Genomic DNA, 13093 nt, shown 5'->3' on the forward strand with positions numbered 1-13093 from the left:
ACACGGCGCCTCCTCAGCCGCGCCTCGCTTAGCCATTGGCCTTCCCCGTTTGGCGACACCCCCGCCAGAAACTTCCCCTGCTCGCATGCTCTGCTGATGCAATGCGAAACAGTGCTTATTCATGGGGGTCATGATTACGATACACGACGGAGTACAATGTTAATATAAGCCTTGCCGTGGACTCGATAGTCCAATATCTCATCGACACTCCTCCGACTCGCAAATTCCATCTTGACGGACATGGTTACAGTTGCAATTGCTGGCTCTTCTGGGCATATCGGCCTCACTCTCTTTGAGAATCTGAAGCGTAACTCTGCGCTAAAGGTCATTGGACTATCACGAGTGGTACTGTCCTCCTCTCTCGTCATCATCACCTTACCTCCAAGCTAACATGGGCAGAAGCCATCAGGTGCTGGCGACTCAGTCTACGTCGTGGACTACAACGATATCGACGCTCTTGCACAGATTCTCAGGGATAACGCAGTGGAAATTGTCATCTCCGCTATCCAAGTCTCCGGTCCCGAGGCAGGTGCATCCGAACAGAATCTCGTTAATGCGGCGGTCAAGGCGGACTCCGTTGTGCGTTTCGTGTCTAGTGACTGGGGCATCCCGTTCCCAGCGGATCAAAGTGAATGGACACCACAACACATTGCTCGCGCCGCGACCAGAGAACTCTTGGCCACGACTTCGTTGGAGTGGACTACGTTTCATATCGGTTACATCGCAGACTACTTTGGAATTCCATATATCGAGACGCACATGTCGCCACTTGTGATCAACATCGACATCGCAAACAAAGCCGCCGCAATCCCGGGAACCGGCAATGATCTTATTGCGTTTACGTATAGCCACGATGTTGCCAAATTCGTCGAAGCCGCGCTGAATCTTCCACACTGGGACGACGAGTTATTCTGCTACGGCGACCGCTGCACGTTGAATCAAGTCGTCAAACTCGCTCAGGGAGCTACAGCATCAGCTTTCGCCGTGACGTACGACAGCGTGGAAAAGCTCAGAGCAGGGCAGATAAGCGAATTGCCCTCTCACTATACGGCGTATCCGTATTTCCCCAAGCCGGTGCTACAAATGGTATTCGCAAAGTTCGGAACCTATGTCGTCTCGGGTTTGTTCAACTTTCCAGAGGACAAGTGCTTGAATAATATTTTCCCAGAGATTAACACCAAGTCTGTGAAGGAGATAGTTGCAGCGTGGAAGGGCAAATAACGGTTGGAATGTGTGAATCTTCATTGTGCTAGACCAGGAGGACAGGTTCTCCTAATATATTCAAACAATCCGCAATATCCCACGAATCACTTAACCCATGACTCCTACGCACAGTCCAGACTGCACTGATGATCTCCTGCACTTCACGCAGCGTACTTAACGCTCCCTGCCGCCCAACATCATCAAATAAATCCAATAGAACCTGTTCCCGCTCGTTTGTGCTAATCAGGCACCCAATGATGCAAATCGGCCACGCTAGAGCTCTGATTTCAGCTATTGAATCGACTTCTGCCAGAAGCATAAGAACGTGATCGACGCTTTCCTGTATTTCAAGATTCGCAGGGTCAAAGCCGGATACAACAAGCGAGAGATATATCCGTGCAGCATGCGCCCAGATCTGCGTCGCCCATATGGTTTTTCTAGTATCAAGTTGGTTGAACACATAATGAGGCGATTTGAATCGCGACGGCCGCATTGATTTTGCGACGCTCTCTTCCAGGTGGCTGAGACCCGTCTTCAGAACATGTGCAATCCCGTAGGCACGAGCAGTAAGATCCTGCGGGTCAAGCAGGCCGGCGGCTTGCATCTCCTTCTTCCACAAGTCTAAACTTGAAATCTCACTCACGGCGATTAACGGCCAATTCTGACATCCAACGAAAGCAGATAGATCAATCTGTACATCTACGTCCTGTAGCCTCAATTCACCTAGAATATTAGCATGCAAATAAGCCAGTTGTGGGGGTCGTCGCAGTGATGTGCTCGCGATTATGTCGATGTAGACAAGCACAGCGGCGAAGAACCTGAAACCAGCTTGATCGGGGTTCCAGATTAATCGGTCAAAGTCGCGCTCTTCGCCAGCTGGCCATTTCATTTCGTCCAGTACAGAGTGTAACTTTTGTTTCTCAGGTGTGAAACTATCTCGTATAAGCTCCTCGAACAATGAGATTGCCGGCGTTAGGTGCAAACTCCAGCTTGCCGATCTGCCCAGGAAGGACTGAAATATCAGTAGCTGAATTATGCCCTCCATCAGCCGCGCCTTCTCAACAACGGCCGTCCCATTGTGTTGTTCATTCAACGCCGCTATCTCCTGCTGGATATTGGCAAACGAAAGATCTGCCTGCTTGATCACCTGATCCCACACAATATCTTTACAGTTCTCATGCTGCTCGGGAAACACATCACCCAAACCCGCAGTAAAAAAATACGCGCTCAGGCTGATAACTGAATGAAATACGGCATCACTCTGCATTAAGAACGTGAGCAGCCACGACCGGCTGGTGCTGACGATAGACGGATGATAGAATGGAAAGAGAAACGGAAAGACGAAGTCGATGTAGATCATGATGAAGTCCATCTCCCATGCGCGTCCAAGAGCGACGAGGGGCTCAAAGTTATTATTCGCGGCGAGTTTCTGGGCCGCTATATCCAAGATGGATTTTGCACCAGCATGGTTTCGATCGAGCAAACTCTTTGTCCTACCACTAGCAGAGCCAGACTGCGACGACAACGTAGTCGAGGAGTCGTTCTGTAGTGACGACTCATCCTCCGGGGCAATATCGCCCTTCAAGTTAACCACAAAAGTCATCTCGCCGTTCTGCCGGCGTGTCCCCTTGGTCTCCCTTCTTAGCTCTGCACCTTCCTTGATTTGCGTCTGAATCCGTCTCGCAATCTCGCTCTGTCGCAATCCGCCGTCCATCCATTCCGGCTTCTCTTCACGGTAATCGCATGTAATCCCAAGCGTCGAGCAACTGTTGCAAAAGGGTGGCGGACCATCACACTTCTTGCGCCGTAGGAGACAAATCCAGCAACCTCCACGAGCATCTCGGGAGCGCGGCATTTTCTGCAGAATATGTGAGAGTGGTGTATATCGGTGAGCTCGCAGAGTAACGAAGAAGCGACTTCAAAAAGGATCAAGAATTAAGTTGACCTGAGTACAGCATAAACAAAATAAGATCGCGATTCACACGAGCGACAGGACAATGACAATGAACCTGTATACAAGCACAACGATGGGAGCTCAGCATGCTGCGGTTTAGGGCAATTAAGATCTGGTTGAAGCCGCAGTTGCTAACATGTCACTTTAGCGCAAAAAGTCTGGTGTCTTAACTGTTTCAACCCATCTCAGCATCTTGGCTTTTACCAAAAACATGCGACGGATTTGACGAGGTCAAAGTCAGTTGCCGCAGCTGATCCACGTCAGGCCTCTACACTTTTGGCAGCCGCCACTGCGACAGCGCATTGTCTATGTGTTCATGCAGGTCACTTTCCGGTATAATGAACCTCTATTATTATTCATACATGGCAGCGCACTACTACTTGATACACTAAACTTAACTATTTTCATTATCCGCTTGAACATTCAGCACAAACAATCCCTAACGCTCCCCACCCAGCATATACTTCATAAAACTCCGCTGTAGACTCTTCTTCACGCTCACCTTCTGCGCACCTACAAACGACTGGATCGTCACCTTGATCGCGCGATCGATGTCCCCACCCGCGACGTATTCCGACAACCGCATTTTTGCAAACGCCTCCGACAGTCGCAGAATCGACTCCAAGTGGCGCACCGTGATGGGATAGCTGCCAGTGGCTAGACTCTCCCGCCTCATGTCCGCGTACAGCCGCGAGATCTTATCTTGGTCGACGTTGAGCAGCCGCGGTCGCACTTTCTCCTTGGCGTAGTGCATGTACTTTGCAAGTAAGTCCTGTGCAATCGGCGCTATGGCTTCCGCCGGCTTGCGACCGCCTGAGGCGGTGCTGCGGCCAGGAGTCGAAGCAAACGAGCGCGGCGTTGCGGCTGCAGCTTTGTTTGGACGGCGCTGGCGCGGGGTGGCCTTGACTGACGTGTCATCATCGTCCATGTCCTCGTCCTCGTCCTCGTCCGCCATCTCCTCGTCTTCATCCTCATCGTCCTCATCGTCACCCTCGCCGTCGGGGTGCGAGCGTGAATGCGAATCAATCACGAACCGTGCTAGATGTCCGTCCGCCTTCGGATCAACAACGTCGCGGACCACACAAAGAACATCAAATCGCGACAAGATCGGCTCAGTAAGATTCACGTTCTGCGAGAATGGCACTGTCGAGTTATACCGTCCGCCTGTTGGATTCGCCGCGGCGATGATCGCGCATCGTGCCTGCAGTGTCGTGACAATACCCGCCTTGGAGATAGAAATGGACTGCTGTTCCATAGCCTCATGGATAGACGTCCGGTCTTGGTCGTTCATCTTGTCAAACTCGTCAATTAAGCACACGCCCTTGTCAGCCAGCACAAGCGCACCGCCCTCAAGCGTCCACTCATTGGTTATTGGATCCCGGCGTACCGATGCTGTCAAACCCACTGCCGACGCGCCCTGACCGGTCGCAAAGACCGCTCTGTGCGCAGTCTTTTCCGAGTACTTCAAGAACTGTGACTTTGCCGTTCCGGGATCACCGAGAAGTAGTACATTGATATCACCACGAATCGAGTGTTTGCCGTTGATATCCTTTGGTACTCCGCCAAATAATGAACACGCAATTGCAGTCTTGATGTCATCGTGCCCATATATCGATGGTGCAATCGACGCGATAATATCCTTGATAATCGTCGGCCGTCGCGACAGCGCCCGGATTGCCTGTTCGTCCTCTTCCGTCCACGTCTTTCCGTTCGATCGCTCGTCCCGCCGTTTAACCAAGTTCGCCTCGAGAACAGTAGTAAATACTGGAAACCCATTCCGTGCATTCAGTTGCCCATCGTACGAGTTCTTGTAGATGCCAGTAACCTCCACCTCCTCGCCCGGTTTGGCGCTGTCAATCAGATCCCATAGCAGAATCACCTCGCGATGCCGCGGCAGTCGGCCAGCTGGCACTGTGCCCGGGGACTCCTGTAGCGTCACCTTCTGGTAATTGCGGTACACCGTCTTCTCAGTATTAATCGTGAACCCAGAATGCGCCTGGCAGTTATGGCAATAAGACACTCGCACTTCCCTATCCGACTCTTGGAAAAAAGGGCCGAGCACGGTGTTACACTTGGAACAGTTGAACTTGACATACTTTAGCTGCGGAAAAACGCCAGTCCGTCTTGTCACGACGCCGGTAACGCATACAAGCTGTCCGAGATGCGCCTCACGCAGGTCCCTCAGCGCGCGCACATTCGGGATGTCGGAAATGCGTACGTGGATCTCGAGGTGGATGCGTGAGTAGTCCGGGTAATGCAGCTCAGTAACCTCCATTGCGACGACGTCAAAGATCTTCAGCATCTCCGCTGGCGCGTACAACAAGAATCGCGCAAGAATTGACTTGGCCTCGACAAGATGCTGGTAGCTCACCTCAAGGGACTCGCTGTTAACCTCACCAAGCGTGCGAATCCGCGCACCATAAACGGACTTGCCATTCTCATCAATGTACTCGAACAAAAAGTTCTTGAACTCGCGTGCGATCGAACGGTGCGTTGCGGGCTGTGTAACCCACTCTGCAATCGTGGGTGCCTTCATGTCCGCCAGAGCATTGAGAGAGATCTCTTCCATCATCGGATCCTCGTCTGAGAGATCTGGGTCTTCGTCGTAGGCATTACGTCGTCGTCGGTGTGTCGGCAGTTCCAGATCAATGTCATCATCTGGATCACATCAGTATTGGCAAATAAACCCACATTATATAGACTCACCATCAAGGAAAGCGTCTGGAAGGCCACGGTTGCGCTGAAGCACACGATCACGGCGGTTGAGCAGCTGGTCAACGCGCCGCCGTTCGTCAAGATCAATATCATCATAATCCTCGTCGTCGATGTCTCGAGCACCAAGGTTGTACGTGTTATTCTGATCAAGGTTCTCGTAATCCCTGTGAATGTTAGTTTGACTCGCTTACTGTCTCCGCTAATGTCCATACTTCTCCAGACTGTCGCCGAACAAATCGATACCGTCCTCTTCCTCCGCTTGCTCGTCAAGATCATCAATCAAGTCGTCATTGCCGCCAATACCCTCGGTATCGAGTGCGTGGTCTTCGTCAATATCTTCGGCGTCGTCGTCAAAGGGCGGCGCGGGGGGCGATGACGGCGGGAGGGATGACGGCGGAACGGAGCTGTAGCCGCCGACTTCGGAGGGACTGCCGGCAGGAGTGTCACCGTCGTCGTCAGTTGCTTGTCTCTTGCGGGAGGGCATGGATGCGGTGGTGCGGTGTGGTGATGTGGAGAGGGAGGGCGGTGAGGAGGAAGTGGGAGGAAGAGCGAGGCCAACTGGAGGGCCAGGGGCAGCCCAGAAGCAGCAAATTAATCGACCGAAAACGCGTCTGTGAGAACCTTAATCTGGCGCGTCGACGCGTCACGCATTCTCAAGTCGCGCTCAGCCGCACACACGTGACCTTGTCGCGTCGACGCGCCTGCGCAGTCTTCCATCAACGCCCATCGCCGTTCGTGCGATCAATAGCAACAGCAACCACAACAGCACTCATGCCGACATCGCAATCTTCTGGGAGTCCTGCGTCGATCACTGCACTTGACTATATTGAGAGCCAGGAGAAACTGTAAGTCTAGCACCTCCGTCCGCTCGCCCTCACACCACCAACTTAACTCTTCCATAGCGAGCATGATGCGCGCGAGGTGCTACCGTACGATCCTACGCACTGTACTTACCACGACGGTCCGTTGAGACAGCCGGTGTACGCGTGCTTGACGTGCGTGGCAAAGACGTTCGGAACCAAGGCTGCCGGCGTGTGCTACAGCTGTAGCATTCAGTGCCACTCCGACCACGATCTCGTCGAGCTCTTCAACAAGCGCAACTTCACATGTGACTGCGGTACGACACGCATGCGCGCGTCTGGGGGATGCAACCTTCGCAAGAACTTCACTAAGCTGGATACGGCATCCAGCACCAATCGGTACGCGTGCAACCGCAAACTGTCAGTTGACATACACTCACCGGTTCTAGGTACGACCATAACTTCGAAGGCAGGTTTTGCGCCTGCGACTCAAAGTACAATCCAGCAACCGAGCAGGGTACCATGTACCAGTGCTTACTTGGCGACGCGTGCAACGAGGACTGGTATCACGAGGAATGCATCCTCGGGTTGCCATTTCCTCCACCAGAGAAAGCGCCGGTCCCCAAAATGCCACCGTCTCCCAAGGGACATCCCACCGGAACCGACTTGTTACATTCTACCGACAGCCACTCTCCAGAGGCTGCTCTGCCGCCAGCACCAAATGGCCACCCTACTAAAGTCAAGATTGGCATTGTCGACACTGAGCAATCTAGCACCACCGACGAGCAGGCCAAGCCAGAGCCCAAGTCTCCGCACGGTCATCCTACTGGCGTCAAACTATACCCGCTTGATGTCAATGGCTTTGAGCTTGGCGGCACTCCCGTCAAGAAGAAGGAGCCACCGTCTCCAAAGGGCCACCCTACTGGTGTGAACCTACTACAAACACTAACCGAGGACATGCCGGCATCTGCTCATGCAGCCGAGACCGGTGACGGTAGCGATGGTGAGGATGAGGATGAGGAGGAAGATGACGAAGGCAATCATGTCCCTCCCCCTGGATTTCCGGATGATAATTTGTTTGAAGCGTTCATTTGTTGGAAGTGCGTGACGAAGCACCGATTCTTTCTAGGTCGCTGGGCTGGTTGGAAGGACGTAGCGCTGGATGCTGTGGTCCGAATTCAACCTGAAGACGAATCTGAAGGGCTTGTGAGCACATTCAAACGGAAACTAGAAGATGCAGAAGAGGAGGCCAGCGAGGGGCGAGCAAGCAAGCGCATCGAGGTCAAGGTTGGCACCAGCACTTCGAATTCCACGCCGTCATTGTTACCTCGGATTGACGAGGATAAGGAGACCTCGCAGTGTCAGATGCCTACCGAATGCCTACAAGCCGTCGACTTTTCGCTATTTCTTGTGGACGGCTGGCGTGAGAAAATCTGTCGTTGCCCCAGTTGTCTCGTTTTCCTAGATATGTTCCCAGTGCTCAAGGATGAGGAAATCACCTATGAACCGCCACCGGATAATGACGACGATAGTACGTGTTCATTTTGCCTTCTGTGTTATACTTCAACTAACCGTTTTGCAGATGAATCGCTCGTTGACGCGGGTACCCGTGCGCTGAACTCGCTCCCCCGTGTTAACGCAATGGAGGGCATCTACGCGTACAATCGCGTCAAAAGCAAGCTTGAGACGTTCCTCCGGCCGTTCGCCGAGGAGGGCCGTATCGTGTCTGAACAGGATGTCAAGGTCTTCTTCGACAAGATTAAGAGCGAACAGCAGCAGCGGCGTTGATGTGATATTGGCATGAGGGGCGGTGTTCATTGTGTAATCAAGTTTTGTGTTTAGTAGTCAGGCACTTATGGAACCATTGCTGTGTGTTACTAGATCGGAAGTATTGGAGGCGCACGAACAGGTAGCCATTCTGTTGACCGTTGCCGTAGTAACAAGCACAAGGACAAAGGACATGACACGAAGCAGGCAATCTAATCAGATTATCACCAGCGAGCAGGCGATGGTCAGATGTCATACTGGGCGCGTGAAGAGCAACAATGAACAGAACATCTGATTGCTGTGCGGCGCAGTGGAATTACCTTGTCTTTGATTGGCTGGCATGATGTTGCTTATGCATGATTACGGTGTCCCTGATTGGCTGTTCTGTAGCTCAGCCAATAAACGCTAAAGTAATTAGCAACCACATTAAGTACTGTTTAGTGACCCCGCCGCGGCGCCGCACGTAGTGTGGCCACAGCGACGCCCGCCCATCGCTCGAGCTCAAGATATAAAGGCCCCACAACCTCCCTCTGTTCGGCTCCATCATCAATAGCCTCTAGCATTCTCTCCTCGAGCTTTCCATCAATCTTCACTATCAGATCTCCTTCTACTCATACACACACAATCATCAACAATGACCTGCTGCGGAAAGTCCAACGGCGGTGCGTGCGTTTGTGCAGAGGAAGCTCGATGCTCTTGTGGCGCCCGACCTGCGCGCCAGTGCACCTGCTCTAAGTCGACTGAGGAGAATACCGTCTCTGGCGAGACGTGCTCTTGTGGTATGTTCCTTCTTATATTGGATCTTGGATTCTGGATCTGAGACTAATTTGGTACTCAGGCAAGCGACGTGCTCACGAGTGCACCTGCTCCCGCTCTGCGACTGAAAACGGTCTTCGGGACGGCGAGATTGACTTCACAAACTTCAAGTAACGGTCCGAAGATCCTTGAATAGCATCACCATTGCCACCACGACGTTGACCGAAAATTTATTATATATTACTACTTTGGAGGCGTTGCGTTTTATAACTACACATTGCATATCATTCTTTTCGTTGTCCGGATGCCATATCAGGAGAAATCGTGTAAATAGTTTGCTTGTTATAACTGGGATCTGTTTTGGTTTGGTTTGGCTTTATGTAATTACAACTAGTGCAGTCTATGACTTCATAATATACACCATGATATTTTGACTTTCCGAGCTTCGACCTTGATCCTTAGTCATGTTGTCTGTGCTGCAATCTTCAGCACTAGAGCACGTTTGCTTTACAACTGTACAGATCTCTTGGCCATGACTACCTAGTATACATTTTCACGTCACCTTTCTAGCCTACACCTCAAGCTGACATATCCACGCTCACGGGCGCAGGTGCAGGTGTCGTGCTGCTGCTCTTCTTCCCCGCAGCGGCTGCCGCATGCCTCTCCTCGCGTGCGCGGCGTGCAGCCTCCAACTTCGCTTCAGCCTTCTCTTCAAATTCCTTCTGCTGTACCAATAACCGCTCAAGCTGGCGGCGCGTGGTATTCTGTCCCATAGTCGCGCGTTGCTGAATCTCGCTGGCGGGATATGGCGGATGCTTCTCCGCTGCAAGCGACTGCAGTGCAACTATTGCCTCTTCAAGCCCGCGTGCGGCCGTCTCGATGTCTGCGATTTTGCGCTCATTGATCGGCATACGTCGGACGACCTCCGCGAGCTGAAACAGGCAGAACGCGATGTTGAACTTGAGCGCGAGATTCCCCGGCGCAAGGTCCAGCGCACGGCGTGAGTAGTTGAGCGCAGTCTGGATACCGTCGGTGCTGTTTTCCTCGATGCCGCGCTGCAGCCACACGCGACCGAGACACATCATCGTCTGCACCGATTTGCCGCCCTGAAAGCGCTCGAGCGCAATCTCGTAGCACTCGATCGAGCGCGTGAAGTTCTTGAGCTCGGCGAGACAGTGGCCAAGGTTGATATACGCGGAAACATCGTTCAGTGTCTCACGAACCTTACCAAATATGCTCACGGCGATGTTGTACCGCTTGTCCTCTGCGAGCGCGATCGCGATGCCTTGCGCCGCGTACGCATTTCGCGGGTCGATCGAGAGGCTCTTGTCAAAGAATTCAACCGCCTTTTGGTACATCTTGCGCCGCTTATCCGCCTCGCCTTCGTTTGTGGGCCGCATCTCGCGTGCGGCGGCGAGGTGCACATTGCCCATCGCGGTGAGCGAGTATACGTCATGCTTTGCATAATAGAGCAGTGTATGCTTGTAGTGCCGGTTCTCGATGTCGTCATTGATGCTCTTCGGCATCGCCCGCCGCTTCTGGTGCTGGTGCAAATACCACCCATGCAGTGCGCGGACTTCGAGGTTTGTCGGCTCGAGCTCGACCAGTTTCTGCATCTTCGTGACTGCTTCTTCCTGCGTAATGCCAAGCTTGCCTTCCACAGGCGGCTCCTCGCTCTCCCGCAGCGCAAGATAAGTCGTGCGGATGTTCGCATCGACGTAGTTCGGCATCGTCTCGTCGATCTTCGCATAGTACTTCTTCGCCTCGTCGATGTTTCCTACCTGCTCCTCGAGCCGGCCTAGATTGTAGGTAAGTGTTGTGATGAGCGAGTGCGTGTCGCTCCCAGGCATTGTGGAGTCTGTGGCAGACTCGAGCACCTGTGTCAGTGCGTCCTGAAAACACGAGCGCGCTTGATCGTATTGACCCTTATGGTACTGCAGCACACCGTAGTTGCTCAATAGACGCGGCGCAATGTCGGATGCGCTTGGAAGGGCTGGGTCACTCGCCAGTCGTCGCTGTAGCGACAGTGCTTGTCGCAGAGATGTGATTGCCTGATCGATGCTCTCAGTCTCGTACAGTCTGCTCAGAGTGATATGCACGTCGACGTCGATGGTTGAAAGGCCCGTTCGAGCCTCGACGAGCTTGAGATACCGTTCCAGTAAGAGCTTCGCTTTTGCCTTCTCGCTCGCCATCGTCTTCTCGTCCTTTCCAGTCACCGCCACTCCCACTCGTGACTGCACATAGTCATCAGCGTAGAGATATCCAAGCAGCAACATGCCCTCGGCGCACTTGGGATGCTCCTGAATCAGCTTCTCAAACGTCAATTTCGCCTCTGTCAAATCGTTGTTGATTATCTGCATCTGTCCGAGCCCGACCTTGGCAAGCACGTTATCCGGCTTCGCCAGCCGCGCCTTCTGGTACGCCGCAACCGCCTTGCTATACTCGTGCTGGCTATGATACGCGCGACCCATCCAGAAATACGCGTCCGACCGGATCGCGGGCACCTCGGCGTAGTCGACGACTTTTTCGCATAAACGCACGATCGTGGTCATGTCGACTTTTTTGGAAAAGAGATAGCTCACAAGACCGATGCCCGCGAGAGCGAGCTTTTGGGAGGTGCCTTTGTAGGCTGATTGTGTGAATTTGAGTGCGTTGCCATAGAGCATGACGAAGTCTTCGCCCGTGGTGTTCTGGAAAGCCTTATCTTGGTAATAGATTCCCATCAGCACGCTCGCGGAGGGGTTTTGGGGGTCCTGACTCTGTTAGTGCATTGATCAACGCGCGGTGAGGGCAAGGACATACCAGCTCCAGTGTTCGCTCCCACGCGACCTTCGCCTCCTCCTTAAACCCGAGTTTCCACAAGCATAAACCTATTCCAATTCGTGGGTCTGGCTTCATATCCGGGCGTGACACGAGAATCTGCTGATATAGCTTCAATGCACCCTTGTAGTTCTCCTTGCCGTAGAGCACCCTTGCGCGGCCGAAGAAGGCAAACAGATTGTCTTTTGATGTCTTCGCAGTCTCATCAAAGACCTTTGCGGCCTGCTCCACACTCTCGGGGATAGCTTTAAGCAGGAGGAGAACACCTGTGGCAAGTAGAGTGACTTGCCACGACGGAAACGCCTTCATAGCGGCGTTGATTTCCTGCAGAGCGGACACTTGATAATTCTCCTTTACGCGTGGCTTCACACCGGTTGCAAAAGCGTTTGAGTCGGTAGTACGTGGTGCGTCGCGAGACTGTTTGAAATACAGCCATGCCAGGCACGCGTGGAATGGCGCCCTGGCGTCGTCGGCTTGTACGGCGATAGAGGGTGCTGTGTGGTGGTGTTAGCACATGCAGACCCAAAGTCTCAAACATGGTATTGCGCACCTTTCAGCGCTCGCTGGATGACCTCGATGGCCTCATCAATCTTTCCAAAGCGGCTGTACGTAGTCTAAACAAGTAAGTTGTGGTCGTCCCGTGGCTGTGTTAGCCCCATCACCAGCACATACCCCAATAGCAAGCCAAAACTCTCTTCCCGCGTGCTCATTCTCAAGCAGATCGCACAGCTCGGTTGGATCATCTGCGAGATCGGTGTCAAGATTCAGTGTAACGACCTCGCCGTCGTCCCGCAGCGGGATGTCGATGACGTTTGCCGGCGCGGCAGCCGGCTGTGGTTGGTACTCGACATCGTCGGTGTCCATGTACCCGTAGGAGTCAACTCCCTGGAATGACGCCATGGCGAGTTGGACGGTGACCACGAGTGTGGCAGTGGAATGTAGTGGTGGTGGCGGGGGTGCTGCTGGAAGGCCGGGAGCTGGGAGTGGTGATGTGATGTTCGCGACGGAGTGCAAGAGTTTAGGTCTTGCACCCAAGATGGGTCTGAGCCCGCATCATGTGTTTACGGCCATCATCTTC

General features: G+C 53.1%; 6 protein-coding genes across 6 annotated transcripts; 3 read left to right on the forward strand and 3 right to left on the reverse strand.

The window, feature by feature from the left end:
• Positions 1-47: 47 nt before the first annotated feature.
• On the forward strand, positions 48-1296 carry V1518DRAFT_417426 (uncharacterized protein). The gene is made up of 2 exons (XM_066904299.1): positions 48-345; positions 400-1296. The coding sequence occupies exons 1-2, from the start codon at positions 241-243 to the stop codon at positions 1219-1221; spliced, it is 927 nt and encodes a 308-aa protein (XP_066759612.1). The 5' UTR covers positions 48-240; the 3' UTR covers positions 1222-1296.
• Positions 1219-3379, reverse strand: V1518DRAFT_417427 (fungal-specific transcription factor domain-containing protein). Its single transcript, XM_066904300.1, has one exon. It carries the CDS (start codon positions 3056-3058, stop codon positions 1250-1252), a length of 1809 nt encoding a protein of 602 aa, XP_066759613.1. The 5' UTR covers positions 3059-3379; the 3' UTR covers positions 1219-1249.
• A 106-nt stretch (positions 3380-3485) lies between these two features.
• On the reverse strand, positions 3486-6404 carry V1518DRAFT_394216 (MCM2/3/5 family-domain-containing protein). Its single transcript, XM_066901793.1, has 3 exons — positions 6085-6404; positions 5864-6036; positions 3486-5815 (listed from the first exon to the last, which is right to left on the reverse strand). The coding sequence occupies exons 1-3, from the start codon at positions 6354-6356 to the stop codon at positions 3597-3599; spliced, it is 2664 nt and encodes an 887-aa protein (XP_066759614.1). The 5' UTR covers positions 6357-6404; the 3' UTR covers positions 3486-3596.
• A 193-nt stretch (positions 6405-6597) lies between these two features.
• V1518DRAFT_286204 (putative zinc finger in N-recognin-domain-containing protein) lies at positions 6598-8479 on the forward strand. The gene is made up of 3 exons (XM_066901072.1): positions 6598-6717; positions 6775-7071; positions 7122-8479. The coding sequence occupies exons 1-3, from the start codon at positions 6644-6646 to the stop codon at positions 8458-8460; spliced, it is 1710 nt and encodes a 569-aa protein (XP_066759615.1). The 5' UTR covers positions 6598-6643; the 3' UTR covers positions 8461-8479.
• Positions 8480-8988: 509 nt separating this feature from the next.
• V1518DRAFT_417432 (uncharacterized protein) lies at positions 8989-9629 on the forward strand. Its single transcript, XM_066904301.1, has 2 exons — positions 8989-9218; positions 9278-9629. The coding sequence occupies exons 1-2, from the start codon at positions 9074-9076 to the stop codon at positions 9367-9369; spliced, it is 237 nt and encodes a 78-aa protein (XP_066759616.1). The 5' UTR covers positions 8989-9073; the 3' UTR covers positions 9370-9629.
• V1518DRAFT_417434 (uncharacterized protein) lies at positions 9564-13077 on the reverse strand. Its single transcript, XM_066904302.1, has 4 exons — positions 12688-13077; positions 12566-12629; positions 11998-12509; positions 9564-11948 (listed from the first exon to the last, which is right to left on the reverse strand). Exons 1-4 carry the CDS (start codon positions 12913-12915, stop codon positions 9774-9776), a joined length of 2979 nt encoding a protein of 992 aa, XP_066759617.1. The 5' UTR covers positions 12916-13077; the 3' UTR covers positions 9564-9773.
• Positions 13078-13093: the final 16 nt, after the last annotated feature.

Source organism: Limtongia smithiae (assembly GCF_038497785.1).
Source record: "Limtongia smithiae strain NRRL Y-17922 unplaced genomic scaffold V1518scaffold_6, whole genome shotgun sequence".
In the NCBI taxonomy this organism is placed as follows: Eukaryota; Fungi; Ascomycota; class Lipomycetes; order Lipomycetales; family Lipomycetaceae; genus Limtongia; species Limtongia smithiae.